At 41.4% G+C, this 17,361-nt stretch overlaps 1 protein-coding gene across 1 annotated transcript in view; it reads right to left on the bottom strand.

Annotated features, from left to right (window-relative positions):
• Positions 1–16,545, bottom strand: part of tacr3a (tachykinin receptor 3a) — a 55,382-nt gene extending 38,837 nt beyond the window's left edge. The window contains exons 1-3 of the mRNA XM_033625017.2: positions 15,895–16,545; positions 8,889–9,077; positions 7,369–7,519 (exon numbers count right to left, since the gene is read on the bottom strand). Of these exons, the coding sequence (XP_033480908.1) occupies positions 7,369–7,519; positions 8,889–9,077; positions 15,895–16,262 (708 nt within the window). The 5' untranslated portion in view covers positions 16,263–16,545. The remainder of the gene's footprint in view (positions 1–7,368; positions 7,520–8,888; positions 9,078–15,894) is intronic.
• Positions 16,546–17,361: the final 816 nt, after the last annotated feature.

Below are 17,361 nucleotides of genomic sequence, written 5' to 3'. Positions count from 1 at the left end.
ATATCTGGAACCAACTCTCAGAAAACTGCAGGTCTGCACCAACTCTCAGTTCTTTAAAATCAAGGTTGAAGACTTTTCTGTTTGCTACTGCCTTTTACTATATCAAATATTTATTCTTACAGTGCACTGTAACTTTAATTCTTCAAATCTTTTAACTGATGCAGTGAAATTTTTTTTCTTGTATTTTATACCTGTTGTAGTATATTTTACTTTTTATTTTCTGTTCTCTAGTTCTGTAATGAATAGCTTTTTAATGTCTTGTTACAATGTGTTTCTTTTGCACCTTGCCTTGCTGCTTTTGATGTTTTATGTAGAGCACTTCAAATGTCTTTGTTGCTGAAATGTACTATGTAAATAATCTCACCTTGCCTTATGGAATAATTCTAGTGATCAAGCGCATCTGTACTTCATGCTTATTGCTAATTAGCAAACATTAGCATGCTATCATGCTAAACTGACACCTGTTTACCATCAGCATCACAGCATTATCAGTGTGTGCATGTTAGCATGCTAATGTCAGCATATATCTCAAAGAACTGCTGTGCCTAAGAACAGTCTTTTAGAGCTGCTAGCATCGCTGTGGACTCTTAGGTTTTCTTAAAACATTGTCAGTATCATTGCTGTTGACTTGTTCATATGCATTTCTTAATATTATAGTCACCCCTATTTTGTATTTACATCTAAAAACCTTGTTTGTAACCCAGATTTTTGAATGTACTTTGATAATCTCAGACGTTGAGGTGTAATTATGGCAGTCTAGTGCAGTGGTTCCTAAATGGTCCAGCCATGTGATCAAGATTTCTCCTGAATCATTAGTTCAAGGTCCATGCAGTTTTGATATATTCAGCATCATTCTTGCATCAATGAGCTAGTTTGCCGTCTCTGTCAAGTAGGTGTCCATTAGTTACTCACTCTACAGCAGGAAATGGCACTTCAAAATATAATCTCTATGCCAGTAATTCACTGAAAACAAAAATAAGGCGTGTTTTTATAAACCTGATGTGAGTCACATGGTGTCCATTCAGAATGGACCCATGACCCACTTTTGGACCACGACCCACCAGTTGGGGGCCACTGATCTAGTGGATGTATCAGTTAAGTTTGACTACTTCTTGGTCTAACCAGAGGCTCATTTGAGATAACCGCACCTCACCTGGAAAGTGGACAACATGAGGTGGTAGCAGTGGGGGACGGTGGAAAAAGAGCCACAGTCAAATCAGACAGTTTCCAGCAGTCTGTGCAGGAAGTCACAGAAACACTTGCATCCTGTTAGGTCTGATTTATTCAAATGTTATCAGACCCATATATCAGTTTGTTTGCAGTTTCCAATTGTTTTGAGATAGAGTTTCCTCTTAAAATGCTTCACAGGATATCTGTGATTTCTGTTCAAGGTTTATCCTCCATTTTACATGAATTCTCATACAAGTCAGCATCGTATCAGTTTGCTGCTGCATAATAATCAGCTGAGCAGACCTGTTCCCCTCAAACTACACAAACAGATTGAAAACATTTTACAATCAAACACAAAGGAAAGAAATACAAGACAACAGCTTTCATTAAAGATAAGTCAGATGTAGTCAGGGATTCACAACTACGCAGATGTCATTTTAAGATTCCTGACAATCCACTTACCACAAGTCTTTGTGATGCTAAGTACTAACCCTCCGGTCCCCCTTATAAAAAATCACACCTGTCCACTTCGGGACATTTTTCGTCCTTGTTGAAAATCAACCATAAAAATATGAAATATTATTTTTTGTTATACTTTTTTTTGCTTAAACCTTTTAACCAACTCAGATTATACATACCAAATATTCATTGTGTGTGTGTGTGTGTGTGTGTGTGTGTATGAGAGCGAGAGAGAGAGAGAGAAGAGAGAGATGGAGAAAATAGTAATGTAACCTTGCAGCAACCTGCAGCTCATAATTTGCACTTTTTAGCTACACAATTACACACATGCCCATGCACACACACACACACACACACACACACACACAATATTTTTTAAGTATCTATACAGCCACAGCCCCCAGACATCCATATCAACACCAACCTAGCTTTTATTTTAATTTTTTTTTGCAACAATGGCTCTCAAACCTCAATAATGAAAAAATAGGAGAGAAATACAGGCCATTTTTCTGCTTTTTATTTAGTGTGTGTTTGCTCTGCTGGGGAAGCAGGAGAAAATGTATGATTCAGCTGGATTTTAGTAAAAACTTCCATTTTGATCCCCTAACTCTGGAATGCATGAGTAATATCATCAAATTCATGTTTCTAAGTTGCCATGAGGATGTGATGAACAAATACGGAATTTATGGTTTTACATTTAGCTATATTTTCACATAGGGATTTGACATTGTGTATTTTGAGTCCATGTACACACACACACACACACAAACTAATATTGCAATATTTTTATACAGCCCACACTGTCACATCCTTATGAGCACAGCAAGACCATTTTTTGATCTACCCTGCATTTGCCCTCCCTGTTAGGGGCCTATAGTGCTTCAAGTGGCCAAACCAGGAATTGTATTGAAAAGACAGCAGGGCCCCAAAAATGGAAATTGGCCCCATCTGTTTTTTTTTTGTTTTTTTTTTTTTTTTACCATTCTTGGGTCTCTCTAACCAACCTGACTGCCAGAGATAGAAAAAAACTCATTTTTTTGTAAATTGAAGGAGAATCAAAAATGTCATTTTAATGGGTTTCAATGGGGACGTTTTTTGTCTGAGAGGGCGAGGTGTCATAAAAGGGTGCCATTTGTGTATTTTAGGCCTGATTTAGGAGCGGCTTTAAAATGTCAAAATATCACCAAAAATAAGGTTTCTGACCAAATGTCATGTTATATGCATGAACACAGCCAAAGTTATCAAAAAATAAAAACTGAAAAATGACTGAAAAGGACGTTTTCCGTCTGAGGGGGACCGGAGGGTTAAATAATTAAAACAGCTAATGTTAATACACAATAGACTATGTATAATTTATAACTTGTAATATGAATGTAAATGGATGGTAAATGGACTGCACTTGCATCGTGCTGTTCTAGTCTTCTGACCGCTCAAAGAGCTTTTACACTACAAGTCACATTCACCCACTCACACACTGGTGGCTGAGGCTGACATATAAGGTGCCACCTGCTACTCAGTAACCATTCATACACTCACACACCGAGGGAATAGCCATCGGGAATAATCTGGGTTCAGTATCTTGCCCAAGGATACTTTGACATGTGGACTGGAGGAGCCAGGGATCAGACTGCCAATCAGTGGATGACCGCCACCCCAATGTATTTAGGGTGCTTTCAGAGCTAGAGTTCACTTGCTTTGGACCGAATCAGGGACTAATTTTGTTACAAAGTTGTTTAATTGCCTAGAGTTGGTTCATGTTCTCACAGCAGCATTTACAAGCGGACCAGATCAAAAGTCTTGCGTGAGAAAGCTGCTCTTGATTGGTCAGAATTTCCATGTGGGAAAAATCCCGGAAGTAAACATAACGTTGAAGAAGAGTACACTTGGAAGATAAATGCAACACTTTCTAATGTCACATTGGAGGGACAACTACGCAGGTTGATTTTAGCGCTGGTCATCGTGGACTATATTGCTGTCATTGTTCATTTTAGTCAAACCATACAGTTTGAAAACGAGGCGTGGCTCCAACTAGAAAACTGTTTTGATGCATTGGATGTGCTGAATGTGCATATTAAGGCAGTACAGGAGGAGGTGCACATTAATAATCCTCCAGGACTGTAACATGCTCATGTTTAACCCAAACAATGTGTCATGTGACTGCAGTTGGTTCAGATTGAGGTTGGTACACCTTCTCACCACAAACAAACCGCACCAGAGTTCGTTTGTAACCGGACCGAGACCCACTCTTCAAGAAGTCTTGGTCTGGCTTCGGGTGTGATTGCTGTGTTCACTGGCCCAAACAAACCACACTTACGGGGCAAACGAACCAAACAGGGCAGGTGTGAAGGGACCCTTACGCTATGAGTACTATACGTCATCATAAGCCAAACAATGTATTCTGTTAAAAGCAATAATCTTTAAAATCTGACAAACGCAATCAAAATCTTTCCAGTTCAACAAAAATGAAAAGTTTATATAAAAACTGCGTCCGCCTCGATCACGTGAGGTTATCATTGTTCACTTCTGCATGACATCAGAGCAAGTTGGGGTGGAGTCGGACACAAATCTAACTGGAATGCATTGTACAGCGATCCGTGGTAATAAGCAGCCCTGGCTCATCTCAAACGAGACTACTACCTGTGTTCTGACCTCAATCTGAACTGTAACTGCATTACGCATTGTTTGGGTTAAACAAGCATGAGCATGATGCAGTCCCGGAGGATTATTAATGCCACACTGCATACTAGAAGCATTCAGGATATACTTGATGACAGACCATCTTGGCATGACACAGCTGTTTATGTATAGAAAACTAAAAGGTTTTACACGCATGCTTTTTCCTCCATGCTTTTACGTTTTCCTAATTGTATTTATTCAGTATTTTTGTGGAGTACAGTATATCCAGCTTGTTTTGTGATGCTTGACAGTGTTGCCCTGAGCTGTTCTCTCCTTTCTGTAACCTTTTCTGACCAGAGCCTGCGAGCACAAAACTCTCAACCTGCATGACATTCATCCCCAAGAAACAGACACTGTGCCATGTAAACCAGCGATGAGGACAGGTTAGAGGTTGAAAGAGAAACATGCTGCATCTCGTCTGCAAAATCCAGACTTTACACACACACACAAACACAGACACAGACACACACACTCAAAGCAAACTGCTTGTAAATTCTGCACTTAAATTACCATGATGACAGTGTGAAATATCACAGTGGAACAGATGGGTATACCCTGAATACTCCTCTGTACAAACAACATCCACACACCCAGACACAAATATTCCTTTTCACTTATTGATCTTCTCATTTACGCGGAGAGGACTCCCCAAAGACCCATTTTCTTGCTGGGAGGCTTAGAAATAACGATCACTGTGTTGAAGCCGATACAGATTCTTAGGAAAAGGTGGAAGCATGTAAAGGCAAACAGGCAGAGGTTTGGACTCTGTAGTCACAGGCAGAACGATTCTGTTTGTGCTCGGGCAGCCACAGGGAAATCATATAGTGGGGAGGCATAGTAATGTCCAGTGAAGAAATAAAAAGGAATGGACATCCATTAAAATATCTATTAGAATTAACTGACCATGCCTGTGCCAACTATATTATTTTATTTGCCGACGATGCTGCAGTGGGTGCTTTATTTGCCTTTATCACCTTTTAGTGTCTGCTGCAAGATGTGTTTTCTAATATTTGATAATTGTAGCGGTAAATGGTCTTATTGTAAAAGCGTATCTTGAATGCACTCCTGAGACATAAAGGCCCTGTTGTTAGACACTTCTACCAAAGTGTGGACAATCTCACAGTGCCTCAAGACACTGTTGTTGTTCAGGGCTTGTGCTTGTCCGTGTGCATGGATAAAGACGTGATTGAGGACAAGTGACAACCACAAAGGTTGTGTTCTGTGGAATCAAGGGTTTATCCCCTGAAATGTTCACAGTGCAGTGTGTCTACCTGCCGCACATACAGACAGCAAATGTCATTAATCTTGTTCAGAACAATATGCTGTTGCTGACGTTCATAATTCTAAATGTAAGCATTGTATAATTGTCCTCTACCTGACAGAGAAAATTAAAACTGAAAGCACGACTAGAGAACTTTATTACTGTTGAGATTAATTAACTTTATATTTCTTTTCAATCTCGCCAGTGGGATTGAATTTAATATTCCTATTTTTGATTAATCTGTTAAAGAGCCCAGTGTTCTCACTTTGGTGGAGAAAAACAAGGTTAATGGTTTCTATAAATTCCTACTACATGTACTCATCATTTTTAAATCAGAGATATTTGGTTGGCGTGTAACAATACATCAGTCTAAACTGAAATACATCAATCTAAACTGAAATAATATATCAATAATAAACGATCCAGTATTATCAATGCAAACTGAAAACATCCATACATATAATCATCTTTAATTTACGCCTTTATTTTGAAATTCCATTGGCACGTCTGTGTCCAGGCGGTTCTCATGCACTGTTCAAACATATACCTATAAAAAGTTATACACCAAAATGCGTATGTACCCAACATACTCAGGAAGGTTGTGCTCATGTGACTAATGTGCCGACGGAAGAAGGAAATAGTATCAAGAGTGAAAGTCTGTGCAAGGAGATAGGTTGAGGTGGTGGATTGGTCAAACAAACACAGGACTTTCCCCCAGGAGACCAACATTTGGGACCATGTTAAACCAAGTTAACTCAGAGTTATTTTAAGGTAAAATGTCACCATGTTTCTGTTCCTAAACCTAAACTATGCAACTTTATGTTAAGTACACAACTTTACGTTATGTACATAACGTGAAAATGCCATTTGTGGAGTGCTAATTTGTAAGATATCATACTTAACTGCTGTATGAGGACACATTGCTGTGTCACCATTTCCGTCCAAGCGCACCTCCTTCATTACCATCCAAGCAGCTCTAGCAGCATAGTGCCAGGCAGATTATGGTAAGCAGCCAAGAAAAAGACAATTAGGATATCTACTGATATTATCTCATGTCAGTCGCCGGCTCCTTAATTGAGTGGAATTAAAATTCTATTGTGGTGGACTTTGTGATACAGCATTATCACATCATTGACCAAAGAATTGATAAAATATTGTGTCGTGATGAAACTTGTGATTTACACCCCTAGATATTAGTTCCATTAGTTCCCACAACAGAAAGCACAGCGAGTTGTTTCGGTTCATTAAAACATGTAATATATGACAGGCTTAAAACTGTATAAAATCAGTCAAAGGGTGTTGCTGTAAAGGCTTATGTCTTATTTCTACCAATGATGTCATGTTTGCACCAGCTTGTTTTTCAGCAGGATACACTTAACAATTAATTAGATTTAGAGGTGGAGATTTCCCCCATCAGACAGTAAATGGTTTTACCAAAGCAATTAAATTAACAGAGACAGAGGTTTTATTCCAAATCCTAAAGGCATAGATGGATAATTGTTCTGCTTTGGCAGATGCTTTTTGAATGCCTTCATGTTTTTCAAAAAAAAAAGATTACAAAATTGGATGACTCCCAGGTCTCTGTCAAAATGGCATATTCCCTCTTCCTTTTACTGTTTGCATAAGTGAGATAATAAGTACCTGCAGCCACAGGCTGCTCAGTGGCAGAGAATTACATTATTCCTGCTCTCTGACTTCTGGCGTTCAAAGATCATCATGTTCACAGTTACTAATTGGACTGCCCCAGGTCATATCTAAAGTTTTGAATGGATGTTGGACTATTTCCGCTCATGAATGCTTACCTTCCTTTTAGCCCTGAGCTGTCCATGATAGTTATCAGATGAGTCTCCTGGGATCTCTCCTCCCCACAGAGTCACCCCCACGATGGTGTAAGTGATGCCCATCACCACTAAGGGCAGCACGTAGACTAGGACTGTAACTATGATATGATACCTGGGGACAAAAACAAGGAAAGGCAGATGACTGTTTACATTTATAAAGAATTTATACTCATATATAATTTCATACACAGTAGATTTTATATTCTACTGTCAATCCAGGTTGAGCCTCATATTTATGATACCTGTTGCACCAGATGAATGTAGATTTGATCTCAGTGTCACATGGAAATCATATTAAATGCTACACTGATACAAACTGAGACAGCAAGTTATTTCAGCAAATGCTGCAAAACAATGTGTGTTTACTCAAGTGACAAAGATTTGAGGAAGTCAGGTGACACAGTAGAGTGAAGTCTGTATGGAGAGTGTCGGAGTGGATGAAGGATCAGCAAACATTAGATCAGAAAAGGCTTTTATCAACAGTACTAACAGGTCTTAATGAGCATTCATTACTATGTTTTACCACAGGGTGGCTACTCAGCAGTGGGCTGTTGTGTTTGTGTTGGATGCAAACAAATCTGTCCACGCCATATTACATTCTTAATTTTCCACTGAGACTTTTCCGTTTATGGATTTGGGATCCAAATGGCTGAGCTAGGAAGACTCAAGAGTCAATGCTACTGAGGTTCGTCAAAATTTAAAGGGACATTGTTTAGCATTTTCAGTTGTTTATTGGCAAAAATCAATGTCTGCATTCATATATATGTCATCATTGGTGTATTATTACCTCCACCAATAATCTGACTTACAGTATTCTCGTAAAAGGAGAATTTCAGATTTGTTTGTACATTGGGAGGGTAAGTCGTTTGGGGGGGTTCCATAACGTTCCGCCATCTTTTCGTTGAGAAACCGAAGGAGAGGAGCAAGAGGTGCTTCGCTACTACCCCGGCAAATTTGAAAGCCTGCACTACTGCAGCATAACAAAGTCCCACTCTTTGAGCATAATGCAGGATCATGCATATGCAGCATCATGGGAGACGGAATCCTTGTCGCCAAGAAAGCGCAAAAGGGAATAAAAAAGGCAACGTGACTGCCGAATTCAAAAAACGAAGGTCAACATCGGGGTAACCTTTCCCAGGTGGAGAGAGCTGCTGGAGGAGAAAGGTAATGCAATCACAGGCCAGCGCCGCTTACACCTGTGTATAAATTGTGTTTTTTATAAAGATTATTTATTGGCTTTTGCCTTTATTTGACAGGACAGATTAAGTATGAAAGGGGGAGACAGAGAGGGGATGACATGCAGCAAATGGTTGCAGGCTGTAATTGAACCCATGGCCGCTGCAGCAAGGACAATGCCTTTGTATATGGGACACCCACCCTAACCACTGAGCTACTGGGCACCCTATAAAGCTCAGCTTACGTAGAAAGGACTGCCTGATATCAAAGCAAGCTACTAAAGCAAGTTACAGAGTATTTCTCACATGAATGGGTCGTCGGCCATTCGGGGCCAGGCCACGTAGCAGAGGGTCCTGCGAGGCAGAGCGTGGGTGGTGGAGAAGTAGCAGAGAGGGAAGGCAAGGACCACGGCCAGACTCCAGATACAGATGATAACTCCTGTGGTGGCCTTGGCCGACAGACGAGGCTTCAGGGGGTGGATGATGGCCATGTACCTAAAGGTTAGAGGTCAGCAGGTTATAAGACATAAGTGTGTTTAAAGCCTCAACAACATAAATCACTGATTAATTGATTTAATCTTTATTTAACCAGGAAGTTGACCAGACTCACTAAAATTAAGTAACGTCTGCTTATACAGGTTATACATTACAGTGAGTGTGACTTAAGAGCTGTTCAAACAACGAGTCATTTCACTTTCTTGGACTGGTTATTCTAAAGGATTTCCAGTGGCCTGAAGATGTTAAAATAAACAGTATTCAATAAGAAATTATTACAGAACGATATGGTATGATGTGTAAAAACATTTGTGCAACAGAAATCTATATATTTTCTCTCTTACGACTTTATCTAGCCACCTCCTTAGGTTTATCTTGGGAAGCACTGCTGTATGTGATTAAGTCTGAATCAAATTTTCTGGCCTAAAAATCAATGGATGATTCAAGCTTTTTCACTTTTTTTCTACAGTAGTATTACACTTGATTTTCTGCCTAGCAGCCTGTAAATGTCCAATTACACTGTGGTGTTTGATATTGAGGGAAACTGATGGATGACTCAATCCAATAAACTGTGATGATATTTCGTTTGAACCACACAGAGAAGCGCTCAGAACTGGCAGCAGATTATGAGCTGAGCATGAACCCGACTCAGGATGCTACATGATTTTCAATTGCCACTAACGCGGGCTTAGAGGCACTAATTCAATCTCCATCAGATGGTAAAGAATGGGTCTTGTCCTGTCACCTCAGTGACTGGAACTCTCTGAGGGACAACAACAAAGATGCCCCATCTATTCACCAGTAATTGCTTGGCATTTATTCCGCATGTCTCGCTGGCCCTTGTGGTTGGCAGTGTGTGAATAGTTTGTTAGATGCCCAATCAAGTGATGGCCACAGCAGTCTGTGTTATTTGGGATCCAGTGAGCTCACACAATGCTGTTTGATCTAATAGACTTGTAGCTACTGAACAATAACCACAATGCAACGCCAGTAACACTTGAATAATATGATTAAACGTACACACACACACTCCTGTTTGATATCCAACCGCACACATCAAAGCACGTTCAGCCTCGACTGGGCATGATCACAGAGACATTACAGCGGCAAATTCATAAATCATTTCATGTTTTTGTGTTCAACCTGGATGTCTGGTGTGCCTTAAGCTGCATGGAAGCTTTCAACAACTATTGTTTGGAAATTGCGTCACTGTGGTGTGACAACACCAACTAAACAATCACTTCATCACCGCCTGGTGTTGAACTAGCAGAGATTACCTTGGATGAGACTTCCAGTGCGAGCGGCCCAACAAGTGCACGGCTAAATGTCAAGCGTTGGCTCATACATCCTCAGAGGAGAGGAGTGTGCTTAATGTTTCAGCCACCCTCACTTCACAGAATCTTAAAAAAAAAAACACTAAATGGTGAGTTCAAATGACACAGCTAATGGCATCCAGCCACGCAGATAGCTTTGGTTTTGTTTGTTTGGATTTTGGGACATTCAACCCCCATATGTATGCTGTCATCACAACACAATGAAAGTGAATGGACTATTGTGCTGTTGAGAAAACTGAAACATGATTCTTTTAAAGATTTCAACAACATCTCCTCCTCCCTGGAACAATGTCTTCACTACACTGGATACTCCACAGACAACACTGTCAATAGTTTTCATAGAGACTATTTCTGCCCCTGAAAGTGGCTCCATTGAAGCTACAGTTGGTAACCTTTTCACACAGCACTAAATGAGATGAATAATCTGTGGAAAAAAAAAAAAATGTTATTCCTCTGCCTACTCTACTGCCTTGTAGTGCTTCTAATGGCATTACCGCACATGAATGAAAACTGCAAGTCACAGCTGAGAAGTCTCAAATACAGCTATAAATTGTGTCAATCACTGCTCGTGAACTGCTGTCAGACTGTAAAACTAAGTGCTGATCAAATATGAATTGAGATTCTGTTGCTGCATTGTCTATTTCTCGCCTTAAATGTTTTCAGAAACACATTTTAGTGCACTGTTTAGCTGTAAAATGAGAAAGTTGGTCCATCAAGTGGGCAGTGCTTTGTTTGGATTGACTGTTTTCAAGGTCTCACTCCAAAGTTGTCAAAATCCGGAGCTTGGGCAGTGACTTGTGGCATCAGACACTGACAAAAAAGCTGTCCTTTAACGTCGGCATGATGCGTATCCAGTTGCTCTTTTAGTTTAATGGTGATCTGTGGCATCAGGGGGAAACGCGGCCAGACAAGAATGAAAGTTAACGTAGGGAAAGTTAAAGTCTCGCCACCAGACAATCAGAGATCTCCGGCTTCTGATAGTCTGGGGACACTCCTTTCTAAAGTGTGTTTAACACACTGGCGAAAACGGCCGGCAACAAAGCAACGTCTCTTGCATTTTTGAAAAGGACACGCCCTCCTGGAAATGTGCGCTCCCCCTTTTCTCGTCCGCAAGGAAACAAACACACAGAGAGGTTGAAAATGGATGCCGAGAGATTTAACTCCGTTTTATCAAACGTGTGCTCAGTCCACAAGATTGTGGAAATGAAGGACTTACAGCAACTTGAGCCATTTTGCACCGCTACATGTGTTTCTAGTTGGACTATGTTTACGAGCACAAGAGTTCAGCGAGCCACCGAAGGACCGCCCTGCGGATTTACTACTGGTTCTGCAACGTAGGGAGTTTTTTTAAACTCTAAAATTGTATCTGCCCATCTTAACACAAAATCAGGGAGAAAGTCATCAGTCTTTAGTTAAGCAAAGCGTCTAAAGACTGACTTGTGAGTCTAATATGTGACAAGGTCAGAGGGAGAATGTGTTGGTGTCTGGAGCAAACTTGACATGACTGACAGCTGCGTAAGAGACTCCTTGGTTCTGATTGGTTGTTTTCATTCATGTACGGTGATGCATTTGGAAGTGCTACAAGGCAAAAGAGTTTAATTTCTTTTCACAGATTATCTGTCTCATTTAGTGCTGTGTGACTATAGTGACAGTTTCAACAAATCTGATGAAAGTCTTTTTTATAATAAAAGTTACAAACTGTAGCTTTAATGGAGCTCCTGTCAGGGGATGAAATATGTGAATGAAAACTATGAAAACTACAGTGATGTCTGCAGAGTAACAAGTCCAACGATGACATTGTTCCAGACTGTGTCTTGATTGTTTTCGGTGTGCCACATTAGATTCGAGGAAATAAAGCTCCAGCGAAAGTTCAGTCAGGAAGACAATACTTTTTATGCTCAGGCTGTAAGTTTCTTTCTCACCCTGCCATTCACTCGCTTTTTCTAGGTATCAATAGGTTCGTTCGAGATGAGCCAGTCCTGCGCAGATTCGATCACCGGCGATCGGCGCACAATGCATGCCGGTTAGTTTTGTGTCCGACTTCATCCCGACTTGCTCTGACGTATTACAAAAGTGGACGGTGATAAAGCTGCGAGAGCGAGGCGGCCGCAGTTTTTAGTGCCAGGCGCTGCAGTTGCTCTCCACCGACTGCACCGCCTGGCTCTCACCTGATCTAACAGCTGATTGGTTCAGCTGTTAGATCAGGTGACAGCTGATTGGTTCAGATGCCGACTCAACAATATGACGTTTTAGATAAACTACTCATTTTTGTTGTATTTTAGAGATTAAAATTGTGTTTGTCTGATCTGAAGGTTTTTTCTGTGAACAGAAAACATGATGTGTGACTGATGGTGAAAACAAACTGATAAATGGGTCTGATCACTTCTTTAATGAATTGACATCATTCCAGACAGGATGTAAGTGTGTCTGTGACTTCCTGCACGGACTGAAGGCTGCTGGAAACTGTCGGGAAACTGTCCGACTTCACTGCGGCTTTTTGTCACCGCCCCCCGCTGCGGCCGCCTGCTCTCGTCTACTTTCCAGGCGAGGCGCAGTTCATCTCGAACGAGCCTATTGTCTGGGTCTGTCAACTGAGTCATCAGCTGATTTACAATCAACCAATAGCACAGTGACACACCTTCTCTGTCAGCCAATCATCTTATCGCTACTCATTTTAAATATGCTTCTTTCTCTGCCGTAGCTCTGCTTGCTGCCGTTGTGTGCACCCTCCACCTCCCCATCACCACCTAGTCTTTACAGATTCATCAGCCTCATACACCTCAGCAGCCAGCAGCCACCACCACTAGTGTCTGGACTCCATGGGGGGATTTATCCTGCTGCTGCTCAGATTTCCCTCGGTCACAAAATATCTCCCTCTGGTGTTCAAGCGTCAAAGACTTGTTAAATCTTAATCAGCACAAATCATCTGCTGATCTGTTCATATTCTGCATTAAATATCATCTTTACTTCACTCTTCTGTCTCTCTTGATTAAATGCCATTAGAATCAGTAAAAAGACAAGGAGGGACTTGTTTCACAGATTATCTGCCTCATGCCCTTCTTTCAGAATAAAGTGACAGTTTCAACAAATATGACACAAACCTATTTTCATAAAAGTCACTAACTGTAGCTTTAAACACTGTTCATGACAAAGTCTGTGGATCATCATGAGTAACAGGAACACTGTCTCTAAAGTGACACTGCTTTTGTTGAATGTTATGTCGTTATTTTTGCTGCTGAAACACAATTCCATTACATACCATAATGGTGTAGAAGAAGAACTATAACAGATGCAGGTCTCAAAAACTGAACAAACCAAACCAATATTTGCATGTGTTTATAGTGAACCGACCCTGCAGAAAACAGCACTTGTTATTCTCAATGATGTGTGCCTCGTCTCCGGTTCTCCCTGCACACATAACATTGAAGACTGTATCACTGCAGAAGACCTAATGATAAGCCTACATTCTACACATCCACAGCTTCAACACAGGAAAATAGAGGTGAGAAATGGGAAAAGGCAGCAGCCGTGTTATCACAAAAAGCTTCAAGGCTTTGCCAGTTACCTTTCACACAGCAACCTGTGTTTGTTTTGCTCCAGTGCCTTAGGAAACACACTTGGCAGTACAAAGAGTCAACAGGAAGGACAAATTCACAGATGATCACGAACTGTGGCCTCATGCCATTTCAAGACATCAGAGCGGAGACAGCACCATACTGGGGTTACGAAAAGCATGACCGGAGGTTACATCTACATCATGTAGGTCATGCCGATGTTCTCTTTCTCAGTACGCAGTTGACGGAATCAAATGGACACTGCGGACCAAAAATACAAACCCATGGAGGTTGCTGTAGAGGAGCCAAAATGAGCACAGCCTCGGGAAATACACTGCTCTCTTCGTGTGTCAAGGAGAAGTACTGGGAGAGGAAAACACCTCACACAATATCACAACACACTGTCACACTTGTACACTATCGCTGCTGATACACACTGCGCCTGGATGCAGCTTCAAGGTGCATTTTGTTTTCATTATGTTCGGCCTGTGGCTGCTTCCTTCATCAGTCTAATCCCTTTATTCAAACATTATGACGTATGACGGTCCACTGATCAGTATCAAAGCCCAGCTGATAGTGATGACTGCATCACCACATTACTGGAAACGACAGGGGCAGGATGAGAGATGGAGGAACAAAGACAGAAAGAAGTGTGAGGGAGCAAAGAAGATAAATATGAGTGCATAAGACAGAAAAACAAGAGAATCAGAGAGCGCGAAAGTATGGAGGGAAGACTGATCTCTTCTGGGGTGTTGGCATACAAAGAGTCATTCACTGCATTGCAGACTCTTTGCAAAACAGCAGCTTCAATCCACGATTCATTAGCAGTGAAACGTAAAAATAAATATGTGGAATAGGCCCGTGGTGGGTGAGATGGCAATCACCCTGCTGGGAAACCGCCTTTCCAGTATAATAATGCAAATCACAAACAAGTAATTATAGCCCTCCACTGGGAACTGAAATAAACGTATACTTAAATCAGCAGGGAACATAAACTCAGATAATGCCACGAGATGCCTTCAGCGGAATTTAAATTCAACTGATGGGGACTCCATCAGTAAGTTCTTATGAAAATGAGGGCACAAGCTAAAACACCAAATGACTTTAACTGCATGAGCGTCTGCAAATGGAGTGCACTTTGTCCTCAAGCAAGACTGATGTGAGTTTGCGTTTTAAAGCACAGGATTCAATTTTCTGCCACTGCTGGTGGAACGTAGCCAAGTGGAATGATCAGACAGAAGATGTCCAAAACATCATGCATAAAGCACTTGAGAGCAAAGTGTCTGGGTGACAAGGATTTTGTTTTTACACGACATAAGCTTGAAATATACATATTCTATAAGCGTAGATTTCTGGTGGAGGAAAGACTTGTCCCTCTAAGTATTAAGAACAAGTGCATTTGTCCCTCCCAACAATAAAAGCATAAAAGAAGCAGTGGGGTTTGATCAAATTAGAGATATTTACACCAGAAGTTGAAGCAGAAAATGCACAAATTGCTGTATAAACATTCTCCAAAAGGCAAGAAATTAACCACCACCACCCCACCTCGTTTCATGTGTTCTCCAAAATGCTGAAATAAAACCTCCGCTCTTGTTCTGTGCATGTGACTTCATTCAATTTCTTCTCTGAGAGTTAAAGTTTGCTGAATCTGCATCACAATGGAATACAGCTCAATGGCTTTAATCCCTTTTCTCTTTTTCTGTAATACACAAACTACACTGATTATAAATGTACCCCAATACATACAATATTTACACAGAGGTGCACATAAGAAGAGTCTTAATCTACATTGTTACTGCTTTAAAACGTTATACATTTACCCACATGTAACTGATCACCTATAGGGAAAGAGGTGTGAGTGGCGTGGGGACAGTTTAGCGTTATAAATCATGCTTTAGATATTGTTCTTGCAGCATTTCATGCGCCCACCTGTCCACAGCTATCGCAGTCATGGAGTAGATGCTTGCAAACACGGATGTGACTGGGAAGAAGTTGTGGAATTTGCAGTACGCTTCGCCGAAGTACCACTCCCCGTGTGCAGCGTAGATAAAGTTTATCAAAGTGTTAAACGCGGCCATTGACGCGTCCGAAAACGCCAAGTTTAGGAGGAAATAGTTCGTCACCGTCCTCATACGCTTGTGTGCAAGAATGATCCAGATCACGATGAGGTTTCCAAACACAGCCACCGCCAGCACGGAGCTGTAGGCGACGGACCAGAGAGCGACGCGCCACGGTGGCTGCACAAACTGGTTAGTGTAGTTCGCCGTTACGTTGGTTCCGTTATGTGGAGCTGCCATCCTCTTCTCCTTTCCTCTGAATATAGTGAGTGTTTGGGTTGTTTCAGTAGTCTGATCTACTGACTGAGGTGCAAAGCCAGAGTGGTAAAAGAGAATTTGCGTGTGTGCACCATAGCGCGCAACTTAAGCACATCACCATTCCTAAAACATACACCTCTCCTTTCCGGACCCCTACAGTGAGTGTCGCACTTTACAGTAAAAAGTTATACTAATAAAAGCGCGGTGAAACACGTAACAAGTATCCTTCAGTGCCTGTTGAATGTGGGTGTGAGCGCACAGCCTCTCCTCCTCCAGCAGCAGCAGCAGCAGGCAGGGCGCCGTGCGCACTCAGTGACGCACAAATGGCACACATGGTGAAAGAGATTGATTGATACTTGTGGCTGCTGTTTTAAACTTCATGAATAACAGATGAGCCACGTCGTCTGTCTTCACGTTATAATCAGTCAGCGCACAGTGTGTACCTTTATCTCCCGTGACCCTTCAGATGATCTTGTGTCAGCACCATTTTCAAAGAAACCACAAACAGGATATTGAAATATTGCAGGCGGCATGTGCACAAGAGCACACTCTATTCAGCCCTTACAGTTCAGCATCACCTCCTTCTGTTGGGGTTTCCACCACTGTCAGATCTTGTGTCTGTTTTAATGCCTGTCTTATTAAGGTCTTAAATCAGCCTCACAGTGCACCAGAGAATAAAAACGCACAATCCTGTATCTGAATGGCTCTGACTCTCCCTCTTTCTGTCACATCAATATTCACAACTAACAGGCTGAAGTCCCCTGAAGACATCCAGCTGTTCACATCGGATAAACCTCCTTCATCTGCTTCCATAGCCCTTAGTGCTGCGGTAACCTCTACACGGGTACATTTACATGTCTTCCATGGCTGATCAAATCCAATCAGTCGAGTAAAGCTGTTTCTGCTGTGTTTCTCTCAGCAGCCAGTGCCCAGAGTCATTTCATTCTCTCAAACACTAGTTATAATATGATCGAGGGATTTTCCTTAAAAACATGTAATGGTTTTATATCAGCACTCAAATAAACACACATAAAAGGAGCTGAAATTCATACTTTATCAGCAGAACATGTAACGCTATGCT

This window comes from Epinephelus lanceolatus, chromosome 3 (assembly GCF_041903045.1).
Source record: "Epinephelus lanceolatus isolate andai-2023 chromosome 3, ASM4190304v1, whole genome shotgun sequence".
Classification (NCBI taxonomy): Eukaryota; Metazoa; Chordata; class Actinopteri; order Perciformes; family Serranidae; genus Epinephelus; species Epinephelus lanceolatus.
The sequence above is the reverse complement of the archived record's forward strand: the minus strand, read 5'-3'. Positions and strand labels throughout refer to the sequence as shown.